This window comes from Ovis aries, chromosome 19 (assembly GCF_016772045.2).
Source record: "Ovis aries strain OAR_USU_Benz2616 breed Rambouillet chromosome 19, ARS-UI_Ramb_v3.0, whole genome shotgun sequence".
Classification (NCBI taxonomy): domain Eukaryota; kingdom Metazoa; phylum Chordata; class Mammalia; order Artiodactyla; family Bovidae; genus Ovis; species Ovis aries.
Window position 1 is genome coordinate 37,835,573 of NC_056072.1, and position 21,700 is coordinate 37,857,272.

The 21,700-nt window shown below is 41.6% G+C and overlaps 1 protein-coding gene and 1 long non-coding RNA gene across 4 annotated transcripts in view; one reads left to right on the top strand and one right to left on the bottom strand.

Moving 5' to 3' along the window:
• The first annotated feature begins 456 nt into the window (after positions 1 to 456).
• LOC132658180 (uncharacterized) lies at positions 457 to 6,649 on the top strand. Of its 2 annotated transcripts, XR_009597424.1 has the most exons (5): positions 457 to 479; positions 585 to 649; positions 3,959 to 4,025; positions 4,941 to 4,989; positions 5,315 to 5,425. It is a non-coding gene; the product is annotated as an uncharacterized LOC132658180 (long non-coding RNA). The 2 variants fall into 2 exon arrangements; XR_009597423.1 differs by having other exon boundaries at positions 459 to 479; positions 585 to 4,989; positions 5,315 to 6,649.
• The window catches only part of SNTN (sentan, cilia apical structure protein), a 61,845-nt gene continuing 42,878 nt past the window's right edge, over positions 2,734 to 21,700 (bottom strand). The window contains exon 4 of one of the 2 annotated variants that reach the window (XM_027958205.3): positions 2,734 to 8,008. In XM_027958205.3, coding sequence (XP_027814006.1) covers positions 7,808 to 8,008 — 201 coding nt within the window. In that variant the 3' untranslated portion in view covers positions 2,734 to 7,807. The remainder of the gene's footprint in view (positions 8,009 to 21,700) is intronic. The other variant, XR_006057159.2, reaches the window with a different exon arrangement.

Sequence of the window (21,700 nt, forward strand, 5' to 3'; positions counted from 1 at the left end):
TGACTCCCCAGGTTATTCTGATACATGGGCAGTGGTTGACAACCACTGGGAACTAGCCCAGAGGCAGGTGGTAAAGCCAGGTACCCTCTCTATACTTGTTTTGAATCTATGTGAAGCTGGGAAGAGAGGCCAAAGAAATGGATAACAAATGCAGCTGCTTTCATCATCATCTGAAAATAGTTCTTCAGGGTGCAGAATGCCATGGCTTCAAAAATAGAGTTGGATATGAATTTTTATTAGATAAGTAGAGACAATTTATGATTCAGAGTGCGTATCAAGGGTAGTGATGGTTAATGAGATCCGTTTATTATTCCCCATAGAGCATTTAAAAAAAAAATGGGAGTGGGGGAAGACTGAATAACAGTCATGTGCTGCACAAAGCTGAAATTCTTTTTTTTTTTTTGCCACATATTAGCATAATGAAGCTGATGTTTTGTCAAATTTTCTTTTTTTTTACAGAGAAATAAAGCATATGGCAGGTAAGATCCAGCTTGCTAGTTGTCACAAGATTATTTTGAATTGCGTGATTCTAAAAAAAGCCATTTGTCTGATAACTGCCCTTTATTTACTCACTTTTTGAATAGGAGACAGAAATCAAAAGGAAATGGTTGTTACTGGAAACTGAAATAAAACACTAGAAGTGTTAACAGTAAGTACATTTTGGTGATACCTACCCAGAAGCAGAAAGAGCACTACATTGTCTCTAATCATGGCTCCATGGAAAGTTCTTCCGTATTAACATATGGTCAACCTACGCAGGCGTCATAGAAACGAGATACAATCCTTTCAATTCATCTGCTCCTGCTGGATTTCTGCGTATTAAAAACCTGGGATTTCACATGCAGTCATAGAATTTGGCTTTGGTCAAAATTTGCTATACACATTTTATATGTATTCAGCAAAAACAACTCTCAGTTCAGTTCAGTCACTCAGTCGTGTCTGACTCATTGAGACCCTGTGAATCGCAGCACGCCAGGCCTCCCTGTCCATCACCAACTCCTGGAGTTCACTCAGACTCATGGCCATCGAGTTAGTGATGCCATCTCATCCTCTGTTGTCCCCTTTTCCTCCTGACCCCAATCCCTCCCAGCATCAGAGTCTTTTCCAATGAGTCAACTCTTTGCATGAGGTGGCCAAAGTACTAGAGTTTCAGCTTTAGCATCATTCCTTCCAAAGAAATCCCAGGGCTGATCTCCTTTAGAATGGACTGGTTGGATCACCTTGCAGTCCAAGGGACTCTCAAGAGTCTCCAATACCAAAGATCAAAAGCATCAATTCTTTGGCACTCTGCCTTCTTCACAGTCCAACTCTCACATCCATACATGACCACTGGAAAAACCATAGCCTTGACTAGATGGACCTTTGTCGGCAAAGTAATGTCTCTGCTTTTGAATATGCTATCTAGGTTGGTCATAAGTTTCCTTCCAAGGAGTAAGCGTCTTTTAATTTCATGGCTGCAATCACCATCTGCAGTGATTTTGGAGCCCCCCAAAATAAAGTCTGACACTGTTTCCACTGTTTCCCCATCTATTTCCCATGAAGTGATGGGACCAGATGCCATGATCTTCGTTTTCTGAATGTTGAGCTTTAAGCCAACTTTTTCACTCTCCTCTTTCACTTTCATCAAGAGGCCTTTTAATTCCTCTTCACTTTCTGCCATAAGGGTGGTGTCATCTGCATATCTGAGGTTATTGATATTTCTCCTGGCAATCTTGATTCCAGCTTGTGTTTCTTCCAGTCCAGGAAGTTAAATAAGCAGGGTGACAATATACAGCCTTGATGTACTCCTTTTCCTATTTGGAACCAGTCTGTTGTTCCATGTCCAGTTCTAACTGTTGCTTCCTGACCTGCGTATAGGTTTCTCAAGAGGCAGGTCCGATGGTCTAGTATTCCCATCTCTTTCAGAATTTTCCCCAGTTTATTGTGATCCACACAGTCAAAGGCTTTGGCATAGTCAATCAAGCAGAAATAGATGTTTTTTCTGGAACTCTCTTGCTCTTTCCATGATCCAGCGGATATTGGCAATTTGATCTCTGGTTCCTCTACCTTTTCTAAAACCAGCTTGAACATCAGGAAGTTCATGGTTCATGTATTGCTGAAGCCTGGCGTGGAGAATTTTGAGCATTACTTTACTAGCATGTGAGATGAGTGCAATTGTGCGGTAGTTTGAGCATTCTTTGGCATTGCCTTTCTTTGGGATTGGAATGAAAACTGACCTTTTCCAGTCCTGTGGCCACTGCTGAGTTTTCCAAATTTGCTGCAGCAAATGTGAGTGCAGCACTTTCACAGCATCATCTTTCAGGATTTGAAAGAGCTCAACTGGAATTCCATCACCTCCACTAGCTTTGTTCATAGTGATGCTTTCTAAGGCCCACTTGACTTCACATTCCAGGATGTCTGGCTCTAGATGAGTGATCTCACCATCGTGATTATCTTGGTCATGAAGATCTTTTTTGTACAGTTCTTCCGTGTATTCTTGCCACTTCTTCTTAATATCTTCTGCTTCTGTTAGGCCCATACCATTTCTATCCAAAGCCCATCTTTGCATGAAATGTTCCCTTGTTATCTCTAATTTTCTTGAAGAGATCCCTAGTCTTTCCCATTCTGTTGTTTTCCTCTATTTCTTTGCATTGATTGCTGAGGAAGGCTTTCTTATCTCTCCATGCTATTCTTTGGAACTCTGCATTCAGATGCTTATATCTTTCCTTTTCTCCTTTGCTTTTGCCTCTCTTCTTTTCACAGCTATTCGTAAGGCCTCCCCAGACAGCCATTTTGCTTTTTTGCATTTCTTTTCCATGGGGATGGTCTTGATCCTTGTCTCCTGTCAATGTCATAAACCTCAGTCCATAGTTCATCAGGCACTCTATCTATCAGATCTAGGCCCTTAGATCTATTTCTCACTTCCACTGTATAATCATAAGGGATTTGATTTGATTTAGATCATACGTGAATGGTCTAGTGGTTTTCCCTACTTTCTTCAGTTTAAGTCTGAATTTGACAATAAGGAGTTCATGATCTGAGCCATAGTCAGGTCATGGTCTTGTTTTTGCTGACTGTGTAGAGCTTCTCCACCTTTGGCTGCAAAGAATATAATCAATCTGATTTTGGTGTTGACCATCTGGTGATGTCCATGTGTAGAGTTTTCTCTTGTGTTGTTGGAAGAGGGTGTTTGCTACGACCAGTGCGTTCTCTTGGAAAAACTCTATCAGCCTTTGCCCTGCTTCATTCCATATCCCAAGGCCAAATTTGCCTGTTACTCCAGGTGTTTCTTGAGTTTCTACTTTTGCATTCCAGTCCCCTATAATGAAAAGGATATCTTTTTTGGATGTTAGTTCTAAAAGGTCTTGTAGGTCTTCATAGAACAGTTCAACTTCAGCTTCTTCAGCATTACTGGTTGGGGCATACACTTGGATTAATGTGATATTGAATGGTTTGCCTTGGAAACGAACAGAGATCATTCTGTCGTTTTTGAGACTGCATCCAAGTACTGCATTTTAGACTCTTTTGTTGACCATGATGGCTACTCCATTTCTTCTAAGGGATTCCTGCCTACAGTAGTAGATATAATGGTCATCTGAGTTAAATTCACCCATTCCAGTCCATTTTAGTTCGCTGATTTCTAGAATGTTGACATTCACTCTTTCCATTTCCTGTTTGATCACTTTAAATTTGCCTTGATTCATGGACCTGACATTTCAGGTTCCTATGCAATATTGCTCTTTACAGCATCAGACCTTGCTTCTATCACCAGTCACATCCACAGCTGGGTATTGTTTTTGCTTTGGTTCCATCCCTTCATTCTTTCTGGAGTTATTTCTCCACTGATCTCCAGTAGCATATTGCGTACCTACTGACCTGGGGAGTTCCTCTTTTGGTATCCTATCATTTTGCCTTTTCATACTTTTCATGGGGTTCTCAAGGCAAGAATACTGAAGTGGTTTGCCATTCCCTTCTCCAGTGGACCACATTCTGTCAGACCTCTCCACCATGACCCACCCGTCTTGGAGAGATACCCCATGTCCAAGGTAAGAGAAACCCAAGTAAGATGGTAGGTGTTGCAAGAGGGCATCAGAAGGCAGACACACTGAAACCATAATCACAGAAAACTAGTCATTCTAATCACACTAGGACCATAGCCTTGTCTAACTCAATGAAAACCACTCTAGACAAATGGAAATCCAGCCTTATCCACCATTTCTTAAAAATAAGATCTAGATTTGAAAATAGGTTATGTTATTTATGTCATAGAGCTGTGTGTGTTCTTCAGCCCTAGCGTTCCTTAGCAGATGGTGAAAATTACAGCTGATCTCCTGTATGAGTTCACTCAGGCTGCCCTGATCAAGTACCACACTGGGTGGCTGCCACAGCAGATACTTATCTTCTCTCAGTTCTGGAGGTTAGAGGTCCAAGATGAAGGTGTTGGCAGGTTTAGCGCCTTTCAAGGTCTCTCTGCTTGGCTTTCAGGTGGTGCTTTCTTCCTGTGTCCTCATTTTATTCTTCCCAATCTGTGTTGCCTGTGTCCTAATATCCTGCTCTTATAACAACACCAATCATACTGGATTAAGCCTCATCCATGTTGGCTCATTTTTCTTTAATCACCTCTTTAAGGTCCTACCTCCACATTCTGATGGACTGGGGGCTAGGGCTTGAACATGTGAAATTCAGGAGAATCCAATTTGGCCTATAACACCTGCTATCCAAGTAAGAGACTTCACATCAATACAAAGACCTGAGTTCAGGGAGAGTGTGGTGGGCAGACTGAGTGGGATTTGGGGTGGGGAGAAGACAAGAAGAGCAAGGAGTTTGGGGCTCCTAGGCTGCTAGCCTTCTATACCCTAGAAAGATGAGGTAATTTAATCATCTGCTCGAAGTTCTCAATATATGTCAAAACTAATTTCATCAAGTTGACTTTATTGCTAACCTTTTGTGCTTTTTAAAAGGAAACCATTGTGTATGAGACTGTATTTGATGGAGAAGCTGTTGATCCAGGTATGGTGCTTGAGTTATCTTTTGAGTGTAGCTCATTTTTTTCTATTTGGATGCAAAACTGTGTGAACAGATTACTTATTCATTAGGCTTTGCGTAATGGGACCCTATCCTAAAGCAAATCATTCAACGGCCAGGCAGGTAAAATAAATGACTTGAAGGGGCCTCCTAAGACAGTAAGTTCAATCATCAATAGCAACTGATTCTTGGGGGACATGGTTATTACCTGACTCCAACAAAGTAGTGTATCTATTTTGTGCACATTGAAACAGGGGCTCAGAGAGGTTAGGGAATATGTTAAGGTTCACTCGGCTTTCTTTCCTTTCAGAGAAAGGAAGGAGAAAAGTTGGTGAAGCTTTTGGAACAGAGACTGAATCTTAACTTTGGTAAAATAGAGGCAGATGGATGGAGACAGGTGAGTACTTGGCTACAAGAACAGTGGAAAGACTGTCATATGCCCACAGTGGGTGGAGGATTGTGTACCAGACCTCTAGGTGCAAGAATGCCAGAGCGGTCTGCAGCAGACCTCTGGACTCTTCTTCTGTTCCTTTTATTATTATCACTAAAAATAATAAAAATTACTATATGCCATTTCTTCTTTCCATCTAAAATCTTTTAAAATGGTATTAATATTATTTAACAAACACTTATTTTAGCACTTTCAGTGTATCAGGCTTGTTCTTAAGAACTTTGTAATTATTAAGCTACCTATTTTTTATTCTGTTAAATATACATACAATTTTCTATTTTAAGTGTACATTTCTGTGGTATTAAGCACATTCACACTGTTGTGCAATCAGCACCACCATCCATATCCAGAATTTTTTTTTCATTTTTCCCAACTGAAATTCATGAAACAGTAGCTCTTTTTTATGTCTCTGAGTATAGTTCTATGATATTTAATCACCAATATAGATTTAACTAACTATGACCACAGTCAAGATAAAGAATTGTTCTTCACCATAAAAGTGCTCTCTTGCACAAAAGAGGCAATGTTTAATGCATATGGAATCACATGCTGCTTCACATTTTCCTTCTAATTCTCCTTTTGGTAACAAAGCAAAACTTGAGAAGATGAGCAACTCATCACTAGGTTGGCTATATAGCAAAAGCTCAGTAAAGACTTTGTGGGATGAATAAATGCTTTGCGAGTTCATTATCATTCACTTTATCTGCAGTCCTTCTCCCCACAGTTTCTGGGAATGTGTAGGAGAATAACAGCAGAACAGGTGTGAGAAAGCGGAAGAAGCCTCCCCAGGCACCAGGAGGGGGCCTTGGCAAACACATACTGCCTCCCAGAGGGCCATCCTTCTGAGGAGTCTTCATTCTTAAATATTCTTGTACAAGGACAGCATTCTCCTGTGTCTGAATGACTGCTTTTTTGGTGTCTGTGTTTATAACCCTCTGTACTCTTCCAGTTCAGTGCTGACTGAGGGCAGCAGTGGGGGTGGGGTGGGGTGGTGTCAACCTTGAGTCTCTGAGTATGTTTTGCTGCAATTAGAGACTAAATGGACACATGTTCGTTGTCTGACTTTGCCCAGTTGAAGATATGCTTGTTATGACTAGAGACTTTGTTTTGCTCACTGCTTAGCTCCAGCATATGCTTGGCACACAGTGGGGCCTCTATGAATACATGGTGAATAAATGTATTTGAATATATAAATTCAGATCTCTTGTGTTTAATTCACATTACTTGTTTCTCCTTTGACTATGGAAAAGAAATGGGAATTATCTTTAGAAAAGAACTGTCTTGGTTTCTGAAGTCATAAAAAATGCAGGATTTTTCTCAGCATTTTCAAAAAGCACAATTGATCTTGCTTTTAATTTTCTTTTTATAGCACTCTGGAGAAGGACCATCTGAAAACTTTTCTTATTAATAACTTGCCAAAGAACTGTTGGCATCCAAGCATTTGAGAGCTATGCACTTAGACCGGTAGTTCTTAAATACTAGGAACTCTCTGATGATCCTCCTCAGTTGTAGAAGACACAATGACAGGAGAAAAGAAATCCACACTTAACCCGAAATGAAGTTCAAGTTGGGATAACTGTTTTAAAACAAATCTTACTGCACACCAAGAGCAAAAGAAAGTGAAAGTGTTAGTCACTCAGTCATGTCCAGTTCTTTGAGACCCCGTGGACTGTAGCTTGCCAGGCTCCTCTGTCCATGGAATTCTCCAGGCAAGAATACTGGATTGGGTAGCCAGTCCCTTCTCTAGGGGATGTTCCTCACCTAGGGATCAAACCTGGATCTCCTGCATTGTAGATGGGTTCTTTACCATCTGAGCCACCAGGGCAGCCACCACGAGCAAAGAATTAATACACATTTGAGTCAGAGGATAACGGATGCTTGAATGATCAGAAATATCAGCCTTCATATGTATTTATGCCCCTTTGCATGTGCGCACACATAAGATTTCTTTTCAGTACAAGAATACCTCACTTGCCAACAAGAGAGAGCACCTGAAGATAAACAGGCACATAAATTACTTACGTAGCTCAAATGGGTTGATCCTCAGGAGGTGCTGGCGTGGAAGACTCCAGCGGATGTGAAGTCTGGAACTTGGACAAGTCACATCTCCTCTTACAAATTTGCTTTTCTTCTTTTAGAAAATGTAAACTGTCATTCCTGGCCCATTTCAATCTCATAGTTTTGTTGTGAGAAACAATATAAAACAGTTGAGATTCTACATTTGGCAGCTCTTTTTGAACTGTAAGCACTACTTCAGTACAAAATAGCAATCGTTTCATTAAGTCAAAATTTCCTGCTCGGAGAGCAGTGACTTGGAATACAGAGATGGTCATTGCACGTTTCTAAGCCAGTTCATGTTGGAATTGGTTGATAATTAGCTCCACAACTTCTGTGAAAGGAATATATTGCCTTGTTCCAGATGGCATGATAATTCTTCACCAGGGGAGAGACCAAAGATTGCCTGGGAAAATGCCGTTCCCTCTGCAGCAAGGCTCTCACTGGATCAATTGTGCTCAGATGGAAGTAGATATGTGAGTCCCTATCTGCCATCACCTGCATTTTTGAAGAGAAAAAGAAGAAGCATTTATAAACTTCCTTTTCAAAGTCTGGAATGGATCAATTGGTACCTAATCTGTCCCTGCCCAAACCAAGAAAAACTGGAACATGGCAAGCTGAGTCTTTACTTTCTTCTGCTGAGCTGCTTTGGGTTTCGGTTTCAGACTGGCAGCTGTTGTTTGGTCACTAAGCTGTGTCCGACTCTTCGACAACCCCATGGACTGTAGCCCACCAGGCTCTTTTATCCATGGGATTCTCCAGGCAAGAATACTGGAGTGGGTTGCCATTTCCTTCTCCTGGGGATCTTCCTGACCCAGGGATCGAACCCAGGTCTCCTGCACTGTAGGCAAATTGTTTACACTCAGACATGGCCAAGAAAGAATGTCCGAGTTGGTGACCAGAAGACGAGGGTTGTTTGGGAAGAAGCTAAAGAGGGCTGCTTTCAGGGGGCACAACTCGAACCTGATCTCCCTATTGGGTCAAGATCAACTTGCCTCCAAACTTGGAGATGTTCTTTTCTCCTGAGGTTTAATAATGACTGTATTAGTTTGCTGAAGGCTGCCATAGCAAATCGCCAACAAACGGTGGCCTGAAACAACAGAACTGGATTCTCTCACAGTTCTGGAAGCTAAAATTCTAAAATTGAAGTGCTGGCGGTGCCCTCTTCCCTCTGGAGGCTCCAGAGGAACATTCTTTTCTTGCCTGTTCCAGCTTCTGAGGGCTGCCCTGGCCTTCCTGGGTTTGTGGCTGCAGCTCTCTCCTTTCTAAGCCTGCCTTCATATTGTTTTTTCTTCTAGTTATCTATCAAATCTCCTTCTGCCTCACTTTTTTTTTTTAATTGGAGGATAATCGCTTTATGCTGTTGTGTTGTTTCTGCTGTACAGCAATGTGAACCCAGCTCTACGCATACATATATGCCCTCCCTTGTGAGCCTCCCTCCCATACTGCCCACATCCCACCCTTCTAAGTCATCACAGAGCACCGAGCTGAACTCCCTGGCTATATAGCAGCTTCCTACTAGCTATCTATTTTACACAGGGTAGTAACATATGTTAGTGCTACTCTGTCCAGACTCACTGTTCGGAGCACCTTTGTTATTGGATATAGGGCCTGGCCAGATAATCCAGGCTGATCTTGTCTCTAGATCCCTAACTTACTCACATCTGGAAAGACTTTTTTCAAATAAGGTCCTCTTCAAAGGTTCTGAAGATTAGAACATGGACAAATATCTTTGAGGGTTATCATTCTACAAAAGACAATAATTTTAAAAGTCTTTAATACAGTGTATACAAATTGATACACTCTTTCTGGTGAACAGTATGCCTATTGTACTTTAAAAAATATTTGAGTACCTACTGTGTGCCAGGATTGTTTCAAAGCCTTTAATCAATAAAAATGCAGATGCCTTTGACCTGGTAGTTTTTACTGATTGGAATTTTCTTATAGATATACTTGAAAAAGATCTATAAAAAATTTTTTTTGAGATGGCAGCTGGTGGTAGCATTGTGCGTAAGAGAAATGCAGATAATATCAAAGTGTCCATTCAAAAGGCATTGGTTGGGAAAACCATGTTGTATTCAAATTCATATTACAGAATGCATGTTGTGGCTGTTAAAAAGAAACAGGCCTATACTGATATGGAAGATACATAAAGTGATAAAGTTGGGCAAATTACAGAATTCTTATTAACATACATAAAGAAAAAATAAGCATCTGTATAGATACATATGTTGGTGGGCTGCCACTTCCTACTCCAGGGGATCTTCCTGCTTCAAGGATCGAACCTGTGCTTCTTGCATCTCCTGCACTGGCAGGCAGATTCATTACCACTAGCACCACCCGGGAGCCCCAAAACTTTAGGGGGCAATGACAAATCACAGGGAACTCTAGTGCTTGTTTGTTTGGTTTTTTAGAGAAAGTCTAGGGGAAGGAAATGCAGAGGATGAGGGAAATATCTTAGTTTTATAGTTTTATGAACCACTGAATTTTCTAAACTTCTACATGTTATTTTTATTTTTTAAATAATGTAAGTAGGTGTTATCTGGTGGTGAGAATTTAGGACGTTCATTTCATTTTTTAATCCATTATTCTGGAGTTTTATGAGAAGTCTGAGCCTTTTCTTTCCAATCAACTTGAAACTAGGCTTGGGTCTTTCTTATTGCCTGGGATATTTTCTTCCTTGATTTGTATAATTATTGTTGCTCTTCTGTCTGCCTTTTTCTACTTGTGAAATTGATTATTCTTCTGTTAGGTCTCTAGGATTTAGCACCTAATCTCTTCTTTTCTGCTCATGATTTCTAACACATTGAATTATTGCTCTGCTGTTTCAGAGATTTTTTTTTTTTCACTTGATCTTCTGGGTCCTTGGGTCTCACCAGTGACCACTCAGTTTCAGCTAAACTACTGAACTGTAAAAGTTTCAAAATCATATTTTTAGTTCCAGAAAGGTGTGTGTGTGTGTAGGGCAGCTGTGCACACATGCACATTATTCATGGAACCCAAGTCGCCTTATTATCTGTTTATGCTGCAGTTGTCTATTTCAGTAGCGGTATGCTCTGAATATATCTTCTTCCTTAAGGTTCCTGGTTTCCTGGGGCTCTTGGGCTTGTCATTTTTCCCTATTTGCTTTGGGGCTGAGTTTGAGTTGCTATGGAATTTTCTGAGACTGTGGTGGAGCCACTGCTCTCTCCCAGCTAGGCTGATGGTACAGCTGAAGCAGGTATTCAGACCTCTCATGACAACAGGGCTTCCTTTGTTCAGAGACAGAGGACCTTCCTTTAGACCTTGTCAATGCTTCCATAGGTCTTTGGGGGTCAGGGAGACATGGCATGTCTTTATTGGTTAATGTCTCATTCTCTCTTGTGGTGGGGGATGGGGGGTGTCCAATGAGCTTTAGCTCCAAAAGTGAAATCTTCCCTTTCAGAACCTCTGTGTGTCCTGTGGCTCTCTTCTGGTTTGAAGGGGAGAACATCTTGGCTGACTTTCAATTATTGCCTCCATGCTTTACCCACACACCACCCATAGCTGCCCTACCCAGCCCAAGCCAAGCCTCAAGCAAGACCCCCAGCACTTCTACAGAGGCATGAGCCTATGTTAAAGGAGCAGACCGGCCCATTTAAGGCAAGCCTAGATTGCCTAACCTTTAATCCATCCTCAGACATGAGAACTGCAACAGTGAATGAGAGTTGATCAAAGCCATTGGTTTGTCATACAGCTACAGCTTGCTGATTCCAGAAAGAGGTGGGATGCTTTCACATTTTTATTTTTTTAAAAAGTCAACAAATGTGTGTTGTTAAAAAAAAAAAGGAAAATATTTAACAGGTGGAAAAGAGAGATCTGATATAAGTGCACTAAGATGAAGTTGTAGAACCTCAGGGTTAAAAACACTGGACTTAAAAAAAAATACTGAAAAAAAATACTGAACTGATTTTGTTTGACTATAGGGGCCTACGACCAAAGTTCTGTTTTATAGCCCCTGACCCAAGAGAAGGTTTCCCTGGGGGCTCAGATGGTAAAGAATCTGCCTGCAATGTAGGAGACCCAGGTTCACTCCCTGGGTTGGGAAGATCCCCTGGAGAAGGGAATGGCTAAAGGGGCCAACAAACCTTTATTAAATAAATCACCCTTGAAATAGTCCCAGGGAACTCCTTATCTGAGAGACTAATTAAGAAGAATTTCCGCCATTGTATTTCCATTGTTGGTCCTGGGTCTGTTTAACTATCTTCCTGACAGGGAACTCACTCCCTAAGAGCTCTTTCCTTTGTGGCACAACAATAGTTATTAGACTTATTGTGTTGAAGCAAAAAAGAAATCTAGTTGACAGTGTGAAATCTCAATAATTAAAAAACAGGAGTTTTTCCCTCTTTAAGGAGCCCCCTCAGATAAATGGGCATATTTTCACCAGCTGATAAAGGAGCTGCTATGGATCAGAACAGCTGCATAATAGCTTCCATTTAGCTTTGTTACCTTAAATTCTATCCAGCTCCAAAATTACACTGCTTCATCTATAATAAATGATTTTCTTTCAGTTGGAAAAAGCAAAATGATCCCTTTTGGATTAAAATTACCTACAAATGTAATTAACAGCATCTCATTTTGTTAGCTCATCATCTTAACTCTCTATAGATGTCTTTACATAGGAAAAATTGACATTTTTATTGTGTTCTTGATGTATTGCTTACTAGTACACACAGTTATGGGGCCAGTCCAGACACTCTGTTGGATTGAAAACAAATTTAATTTGTGTTTACTGTAGTGAGAAATAGCATTAGATTTAAACAGTTCCTATTTCATGTTGCATAGTATCTTAATATTCACCAACCTGCCTGAGTGTAAGTAAGGCTCAAAGGCAGAGACTATCAGCTAAGTTCTCTCTCTCACTCATCCTTTTGGAAGAAGTTAATATGAAAGTCTCTATTCAATTTATATCAAATGATCAGTAAAATGATGCTAGTGATAAAGAAGTCACTTGCCAGTGCAGGAGATAAAAGAGACATGGGTTTGATTCCTGGGTCGGGAAGATCCCCTGCAGGAGGGCATGGCAACCCACTTCAGTGTTCTTCCCTGGAAAATTCCATGGGCAGAGATGCCTGGCAGGCTACAGTCCATGGGGATGCAAAGAATTGGACATGACTGAGCGAATGACCACACACACACACACACACACACACTATCTAAGGTACAGTGTTTGAGAAAAGACCTCAATTATATTAAATGTTTATTATAATAACTATTACTAACCAGTAGTACTGTGATTTTTCTTAGCTTGTGAACTTTCTAGATCATCACACAATATACTGGATCTTCAGATTCTTCCCTAGCAGCAATGCATTCTCTTATTTCCAAACAGAACTGGGCTGTTTTAATCTAGTCCAAGAAATAACTTCACTATGACAATAAACCTTTTTAGCTGACTTCAGAGGTCAAAAGCTTGTGGAGACTTGGTGAAGAGGGCCAGAAAAAATCCCAAAGCCCCTGTTATAGTAGTGCTGGGCTCTCTTGGCTCAGGCTGTAGAGACTAAAGAAACCATTTAATTGGATAAAAGCCAAAGTCAGCAGGCAAGAAGTGTAAGCCTGACAACTTAGGGGTTAAAATCATCCATTACTTATGGCTAGCTCTTCTCTGTTGTGTTCTAGCATTAAGCAATATGCTTGGCACAGTGGGTATTTAATAAGTGTATGTGGAATAAACAGAGGGAGGTGAGATTTCTTATCAGAAACCAAAAGAATTTCTCAATCCGGACCAATTGATAGTTAACTACACAGCAGGCAGGTTCCATTTTGAGGTTTTCTTCCACATCCAGTGTATTTTGGGGTATCACCATGATTTGCAATTATAGGCCTTGCCCATCACCCCTATTACTAATATGTCTCACATATTTGGCAAATACGTTCTGCACATGGACCATGGCAGACATCGCTAATGGATTGCAGCACTGCATTTTTGTTGAGCATGGATGCACTCCATGGCACACATGGAGATGTGCCATCCAGATTCCCTTTCTGGATGGATCTGCCATCCAGCTGCAGGGACTCTGGTCAGCAGACACTCCAGCTGTTGGCATCTTTGAGGTTAGCTTCAGCTCCAGAGTATCCCCTGCTTGGAAGTCTAGTTCTTCCCAGAACAGCTTTCACCTAGTGATTTAGCCATGTACGTGGCTAGGGGAGGGAAGGCAGTGTGGTCATAAAGGCCCAGCATTCCAGGGCTCTGTTGGTCAACTCTGATGGAAAATGCCAGCTCGGAGCACTGCTCATCTCCAACTGGAAGTTGGCCGAGGCTTTCTCAGGCTTGCTTTGTGCTTTATTTTCTCCCTCTGCCTAATCCTGCGTCTTTCCCTTCTCCTCATAAATGTCAATCCCTAATAAACATCTCATACTCCAGACTCTCAAGGTTTCAGGGTCTGTTTCCAGAAACCCCAACCTGGCAGTCGCCATCACTAGATTAGAGCTGGCCTGTGGAATTAAGTCTGTTTTCTGTGCCTGTCCTTCCTAAGGTCAGTGTCCACTGGTGATACAATCAAGATACTCTCAACATTCCAATAATTCCTTAAAAACAGACAAGTCCAAATCCTTCTTTGGCCTGCAGGACATGGAGGATACAGCTAGTTATTGCTGATCTGATTCATTTCAGCAAAAACTCATGCCTTCCTTCAAAGCATTCAAATAACATCCTTCATTTTCTGAGACAGGGTTTTTCAATTGTGGCACTATTAACATTAGGGGCTGGGTCATTCTTTGTTGTAGGGGCCTTTCTCGTGCTTGTAAGATGTTTAACAGCATCCTTAGCTTCACCCACTGCTGCTGCTGCTGCTAAACTGTTTCAGTCGTGTCCGACTCTGTGCGAGCCCAGAGACGGCAGCCCACCAGGCTCCCCTGTCCCTGAGATTCTCCAGGCAAGAACATTGGAGTGGGTAGCCATTTCCTTCTCCAATGCATGAAAGTGAAAAGTGAAAATGAAGTCGCTCAGTCATGTCCGACTCTTCGCGACCCCATGGACTGCAGCCTACCAGGCTCCTCCATCCATGGGATGTTCCAGGCAAGAGTACTGGAGTGGGGTGCCATTGCCTTCTCCAGAGATTTTTCTTAGGAGGACATTAATTCTGATTTTTGGAGGGATAAATAGGGGTTAGGATTATGAGCTATTCTGACCGTGTTCTCTGTCATCTCATTCCTGCCCACAGGTTCCCCACCTCTGCCTCCCCTGCCCCTCCAGTTGAACCTGGGGATGGAGTGTTAACTCTGACTCACTTCGCAGCTTTGCCTGAAGAAATTGAAGGCTGAATCGTGAAGGAAATCTCCACTGATAATATAAGAGCTGTTCAGAGGACTTCAAAATACCATCTCCAGCAGTCAGTGCCTGGCACGTTAATGCCGCTTACATAATACCTATCCATCTACAGGATTTACAAGGGAATAGAAAGAAAACTTCTCTCACAAAATCAAACTTCCTGTCTTTTAAGGTCAAGTTTTAGAGAAAAATGTGCTGGGCTCACCTTGTGGAGCATATACGTACCCAGTGGGGAAGACTGGCCTGAGTGATGCCTCCAGTTTCCAGGAGGTGCTGGGGTGTATAGCCCCAGATGAGGGCTGGTAGTGGTTTCCCATTAATTAGTGCTATGACCTTGGAGTCAATCCCTTCCTCTCTCTGGGCTTCCCTTTCTTCTTCTGTACAATTATTCCTTAAAATTGTATTTTTAAAAAAAATATCAAATACTTGGCTTACTTTGAGTTAAGCACAGTCTGGTGCTGTGGGTAGAGCAGTAAGGCTGTTGTGGTTCTGAGCCCTCAGGGAGTTTACTGCTTACAGCTGAGCTGTCTATGATGACTGCCACGAGACACACATTGCTACTGAAGTTGAGATGTGGCGGCTTCAAACTGGGTTGTGCTGTAGCTGTAATAAAACCCAAGATTTTGAAGACTTATCATGAAAAAAATCTAAAGTGTATCTTCAATAATTTTTTTTATATTGATAACATGTTGAAATGGTAACATTTTGGATGTAGGGTTAAATAAAATACATTAGTACAATTAATTTTTATCTGCTTTTCACTTTTTAAAAATATGCTATAAGAACTTTTAAAATGATATCTGTGACTCCCATCATCGTGGAGATTTCCTTCAGATTTCAGCATGTTACTGCACCCCCAAATTTTAATGATCTCTGTTAAGTAACATGCTTAATCTTCCCAAAAATATTCACTGAATGCTGTTAGTTACTGGTGGGCCAAGAATCAGAACATAGGTTGGTCTAACTCCAGAGGCCCCTGCTCTTCATATGTGTGTGTCATCAGTTGCTTTAGTCATGTCCAACTCTTTGTGACCCTATGGACTGGACTGTAGCCCACCAAGCTCCTTTGTCCACGGGATTCTCCAGGTAAGAATACTGGAGTGGATTGCTGTTTCCTCCTCTAGGGGATCTTCCTGACCCAGGGGTCGAACTGGCATCTCTTACTTCTCAGGCATTGGCAGGCAGGTTTGTAGCACTAGTGTCACCTGGGAAGTCCATACACATATTGAGAAACAGCAGGCTGATAACAAGTGTTTTTTTTTTTTTCCATTTTAAGAGGCATTTTAAAACTGACATTCATCAAATGTTTACCATATGCCAGTCAGTGGCGTCCACTGAGCATGAGCAAAGAAGCTATAACCAGACTTCCTGGGTTGAAATCCAGGCTCTGCCATGTGACCTGTGTCTCAGTCTTCCCATCTGCAAAATAGGAATGACAACAATAGTTCCTTCCTCAGGGTTGTGGTGAGGATTAAGGGACCTTATTCTTGCAATGGTGGTTGTTAAATAAAACATGTCTTATTTAATTCTCACCATGACTCTATTCTGTCCATTTTCTCCATGAGTTAAGCTTGTTGCCTAGGGTGGAGCATGGCAACATGGTAACTAAGTGTCAGGGCCAGAATTCAAATCATGGTCTTAATGACTCCAGTGCCTGAGGTGCTTCTTGGGTTGAATTCATGTTTCCTGTCTTCTCAGAGGCTGACTTCCACTATCCTTCATCAGAATGTTTACAAATAAGTGCAAAGTGTCCCTTCTTATCCTCCCTTCTTTTGCCCATGTTCAGCCCTTTATCCTCTGCACAAAAATGGTAGATGATGCTTTTGCAAATAGTAATATCCCAGTCAAAGTCACCCTTTACATTCTATGTTCCTTCTTTCCTCATCTTTTTCCTGAATCACCACCTGAATATAACTATTATGTGGGAAAGACTCATGTGAAGCAAACTACGGACAATTTGAGTGACGGAAAGACCTGGAATCTGAATAGTGGTGGCTCAGCTCAAGTCATTGCTAAGCTATAGCAGAGACAAGAAAAAAAGATAATTAAGACTATGAGAAGGGGACGACCGAGGATGAGATGGCTGGATGGCATCATGGACTTGATGGATGTGAGTCTGAGTGAACTCCGGGAGATGGTGATGAACAGGGAGGCCTGGTGCGCTGCGATTCATGGGGTCCCAAAGAGTCGGACATGACTGAGCGACTGAACTGAACTGAACTGAAGACTGTTAAAAAAAAATGAAGATCTCATTTTAAAACTTGTTATAACTTGAATCCTCTCCCCAGAAAATGAGGCCGCTTGTATGGAGAACGGCAAGAATAGACTTCAGTTCATTTGCACAATTTAATTGCCTACTGCAGAGCTTTGCACACGTTTCTTGTAAAGCAGGGATCTCCAACCTCCGGGATCTAATGTCTGATGATCTGAGGTGTAGGTGATTTAATACTAATAGAAATAAGTGTGCACGATAAATGTTTTGTGCTTGAATAATCCTGAAACCATCCCCCCGCCACCCTGGTCTGTGGAAAAAACTCTCTTCCATAAAACTGTTCCCTGGTGCCTAGAAGGTTGGGAATCAGTACCATAAGGGCCAGAGAGGGAGGTATCTTAAGCTTTGCGGGCCATTGCAGTCTTTGGCACAACTCTTCAACTCTGCCACTGTAGTTCAAAAGCAGTTACAGAAGATACATAAACAAGTGGGTATGGCTATACTCTAAATGCTGAATTTGAATTTGAATTTCATATAATTTTCATACCATTTTTTCATATAATTTTTTTCATACAATTTTCACTTCTTTTAATTTTTTTCAGTCACTTAAAATGTGAAAACATACGCAGCTCATGGACTGGATTTGGCAAACTGGCCTCAGCGTGGCAGCCCCAAGTTTACTCTGTACCAGGAGCCATGTGCACACGTGCGCCTGCATTTACTCTGTCAGAGTTTACATGACATTTCTGAGTTCTCTCAATGTGGGTTCCTTGGAACACACTTTCATATTTTACCAAAAATATTATTCTATGCTCAAGAATGTTTGGGACAGATTGAATTCAAGCAGAGTTTCTTTACTATAGGACTTCTCAAGAGACTTTAATTTGCTCATGTACATTGTAAATTTCCAAGAGGGGGTATAGGGCAAGGGAAACTTGCCCAGCTGGACTTATTTAAATGCAGAATCTTTTTATCAAATGGAACACTGTTCACAAGTGGTGTTTCATGGAACACACTGTGAGAAGACTCTCTTCTCTTTCTATATAAGACAATGAAGTCGTTTGCCAAGGTCTCCCAGGTTCTGGACTGAAAGATTCGTCTGAAGCCGAGATCTTCCTCCTTCTAGGGTCATCCTCTCTCTCCCAGAGGTCAGGCAGTGTTTTAGAAGTACATTCACTCTTTTGATACAAAGATGGAAATAATCCAGAGAAAAGTCCATTTAGTTATTTCCTAAAGCACATGATGCTACTTGTCATTTGGTTATGAAAACCCTGGGTTGATTGCTTTGTTGTGTCTGTGACTAACCCACCATCACCTGCTGGATTCATTCCCAATTTCACTCTTCTTATTTGTATAATTGCTGCTTTAATAATTCACTGCAAAGCCCATCTGACCCTGAGCTCCTTGGGGCCCGTGCTCCCAGTGCCCCAAATGAGATGGGGGAAAGCTCCTACACTTTACAGCAAGGTGTGAGTTGTTTAAAAGCAAACATGAGCACTAGGATTTAGTGGGACCAGTTTCGATTAGAATCAGAGAGCCTTTCAAGAAACTCATGTAATATGAATGATTCTTGAGCCCGCAGGTGCTAAAAGACTTAAGAGGAGAGTTGTATCTTATGTGGGAGTTAGGGTTTAAAGTTGGCAAATAAGGCAGAAACTGTGTAGGTCAAAATCACCCCTTGAGAATCCTTTAAATCATCAACAAAGAGTCAAAAAACCATGACTCTATGTGTATTCAGTAGTATTTTAGTCTAAAAAGTTACAAAGCAATCTCCCCCCTCTCATGTCTAGCCACAGATGAAGCAGTTGGCTGGCATTTAAAGGCTTTGCTGGACAGAAACAATTTCGTCCTCTTTAGTGGTTGAGTTTCCCTGAGAGATTTGCACCTCTGATGTGGCCTGTTTGCCCTGAAATGTCTTATCATAGATGACTTCAGATAAATCACACAGGGAAAATGTGGTTTTATTTTTCATCTGTCCTCCTTGGAGGGTCCCAGATTTCTTTTGAGTTTAAGTCCATTTATCTCTGTCATAGTGTCCTTGGCATTGTGATTCTGTACTCTGAAAGACCCTGGCTGGATGCTTTACCTACTCCCAAAAAAAGATCCTGAAAAGGACATGGGCTAAATGTAATGGGCATGAGTTTGAGCAAACGCTGGGAGATAGTGAAGGACAGGGAAGCCTGCCATGCTGCAGTCCATGGGATTGTAAAGAGTCGGACACAACTGAGCGACTAAACCACCACAACAAGGAGATATTATCCTGGATTGTCTGGGTTGGCCCAATGTAATCACATGTTCTTATGAGTGGAGGAGAGAGAGAGGCAGAAGAGGGAGAGCCAGAGAGAGGGCAGTGGGAGGCAGCCAGGGGTGGGCTCAGACTGACATTTCTGTCTTTGAAGATCGAGAAAGGAGATGCTGGCTGAGGGACAGAATAGCCTGTAGAAGCAGGAAAGGCAATAAAATGCATTCTTCCTGGGAGCTTCAAGAAGAGATACAGCCTAGTGAGACCCATTTCAGATGTGTGACCTCCAGAACTGTAAGGGAATAAATTTGTGTGGTAGAAGCCACTAAATTTGCAGAAATTTGTTACAACAGCAGCAGGAACCTAATGTACTGTCTCAGGAGAGGATGCCCACTCTGTAAGGTGGAACCTGGGATCCTCCTCAAGTTCTTAATAGTTATAGAATCTTGGGTGAATTACTTCACCCATCAGGGCACTTTCAGTGATTGGAACTTTCTGTAATGATGAAAATATTCTTGATCTGTGCTGTTCAGTGTGGTGGCCACTAGTCCCATGTTGTCTGTTGGGCTGTGCGACTGAGGAAGTGAGTTTTTATTTTAAATTTCGATTTAAATTCAAATAGTCTAGTGAGCAGCATCATTTCAGAGCCTTGCTTTTCACTTATAAAGAGGAGGTAATAGAACGTAACTCATAGGGCTGCTATTTGTTAATGCATGTTAATTCAGTTCAGTCAGTTCAGTTGCTCAGTCGTGTCCGACTCTCTGCAACCACATGAACTGCAGCACGCCAGGCCTCCCTGTCCATCACCAACTCCCGGAGTTCACTCAAACTCATGTCCATCGAGTTGGTGATGCCATCCAGCCATCTCAATATAAAATAATGTATGGGCTATTTTCAGTAAGAATGGAAGTATTTTGTATCCAGATATGTGAGGACATCTCATTTTTTGTAGGATTGGAGTTTTGTCTCACCTCTTTGAAAAACAGAGCAATTTGGCATAATCTTCCATGACTTTTCTCTTTGGCAGATTGAATAAATTTGTTACTCTATTGATGTTTTTCATATGCCTGTTTCTAACCTTGGGTTTCCCTGGTGGCTCAGTGGTAAAAGAATCTGCCTGCCAATGCAGGAGACATGGGTTTGATCCCTAGGCTGGGAAGACCCCCTGGAGAAGGGAATGGCTACCCACTCCAGTATTCTTGCCTGGATAATCTCATGGGCAGAGGAGCCTGTTTCTACAGCCAGACACGACTCAGTGACTGAACAACCAATCTATCGATACTTTTTTGTATGCTTATTTTTAACCTTTTAAGTTACATGAACTTCTTTCCTAACCATGTGCAACATTTCCAAATTTCTCTAAAGCGGAATCAAGATCTATCCAAGTTAATAGTCATGTTTGGCTGCCAGTCACAGGAGGCAGGGCATCCATGGCTTGGGTACCAACTCTGGCTCCATAAGGTTCTCCGTCTGCCAGGCGCCTGGCCGTCTTCTGCTCCATCATCTCCCACACCTCATCCTCCTTCCCTTCCTGGGTACCTGCTGCATTTCAGAGGGTAGGAACACCAGCAGCTCTAATCTGATTTTGTCTCCCTATTTCTTATCCTGTATATATGCTAGAATGAAGATCTTCCTTCTTGATAATGCATTGCTGGCTCCTAGGGGCCATGGTTTTCACTGAAAATTCAGGTGTTCCATCCTTATTTCTCATCATATGTTTGAATTTTAAGTTTTAATAGAAGAGACTAGGAAGAGAGGTATAAACTCTGGGGCTAGGACTGGACTTGACCTTGTCCTGATAAAAATATAAGTTGAGAGAGAGTAATAAGTAGTAATTGCTCTGTTTCCATCTCTCTCCACACAAACATACACATATTCTGATCTAACTCTTCTCCTGTATTGCTAGTTCCTTCAACTTGTTCAATATTTATTATGTTTCTTTATTGGATGTTACTTGTAATTGTCTAGATATTTCCCTCCATGTAGACACTTCAGAAATATTAATCTTCACATTTAACAAGATCAATAGCCTCAGTGTTTGGGGATTTGAAATGAAACATGACTCTATTGCTCACGCTGAAAAAAAGACTCACCTTCAAGAAAAGGCAGAATTTAATTTCGTTTGGCTGAGCTTGTGTGTTGGAGGATTGTAGGAAATATTTTAGAAATTAGATTTTGCTGATTTTCTGGGGAAAGAATACACATTCTTTAGGGCCATGTGTCACAGGCAAGAAGTGATGCTTTCTGAAATGAAGACAAGCAGAGCTGTTCATCCTGGGCAAATCACAAACTATCAGGCAGCTCCCTGCATTCAATTAGATTTGTCACAAGTTTAGTAGGAGAAGAATTTGTTATCCCCTGAAAGCCCTCCAGATTCTCCAGGTTTGTAGGGTGCTGAGTGTTCCTGAACTTTTAGGCTGAGAGGCTAGTTAGCAGCTTGGTGTCACA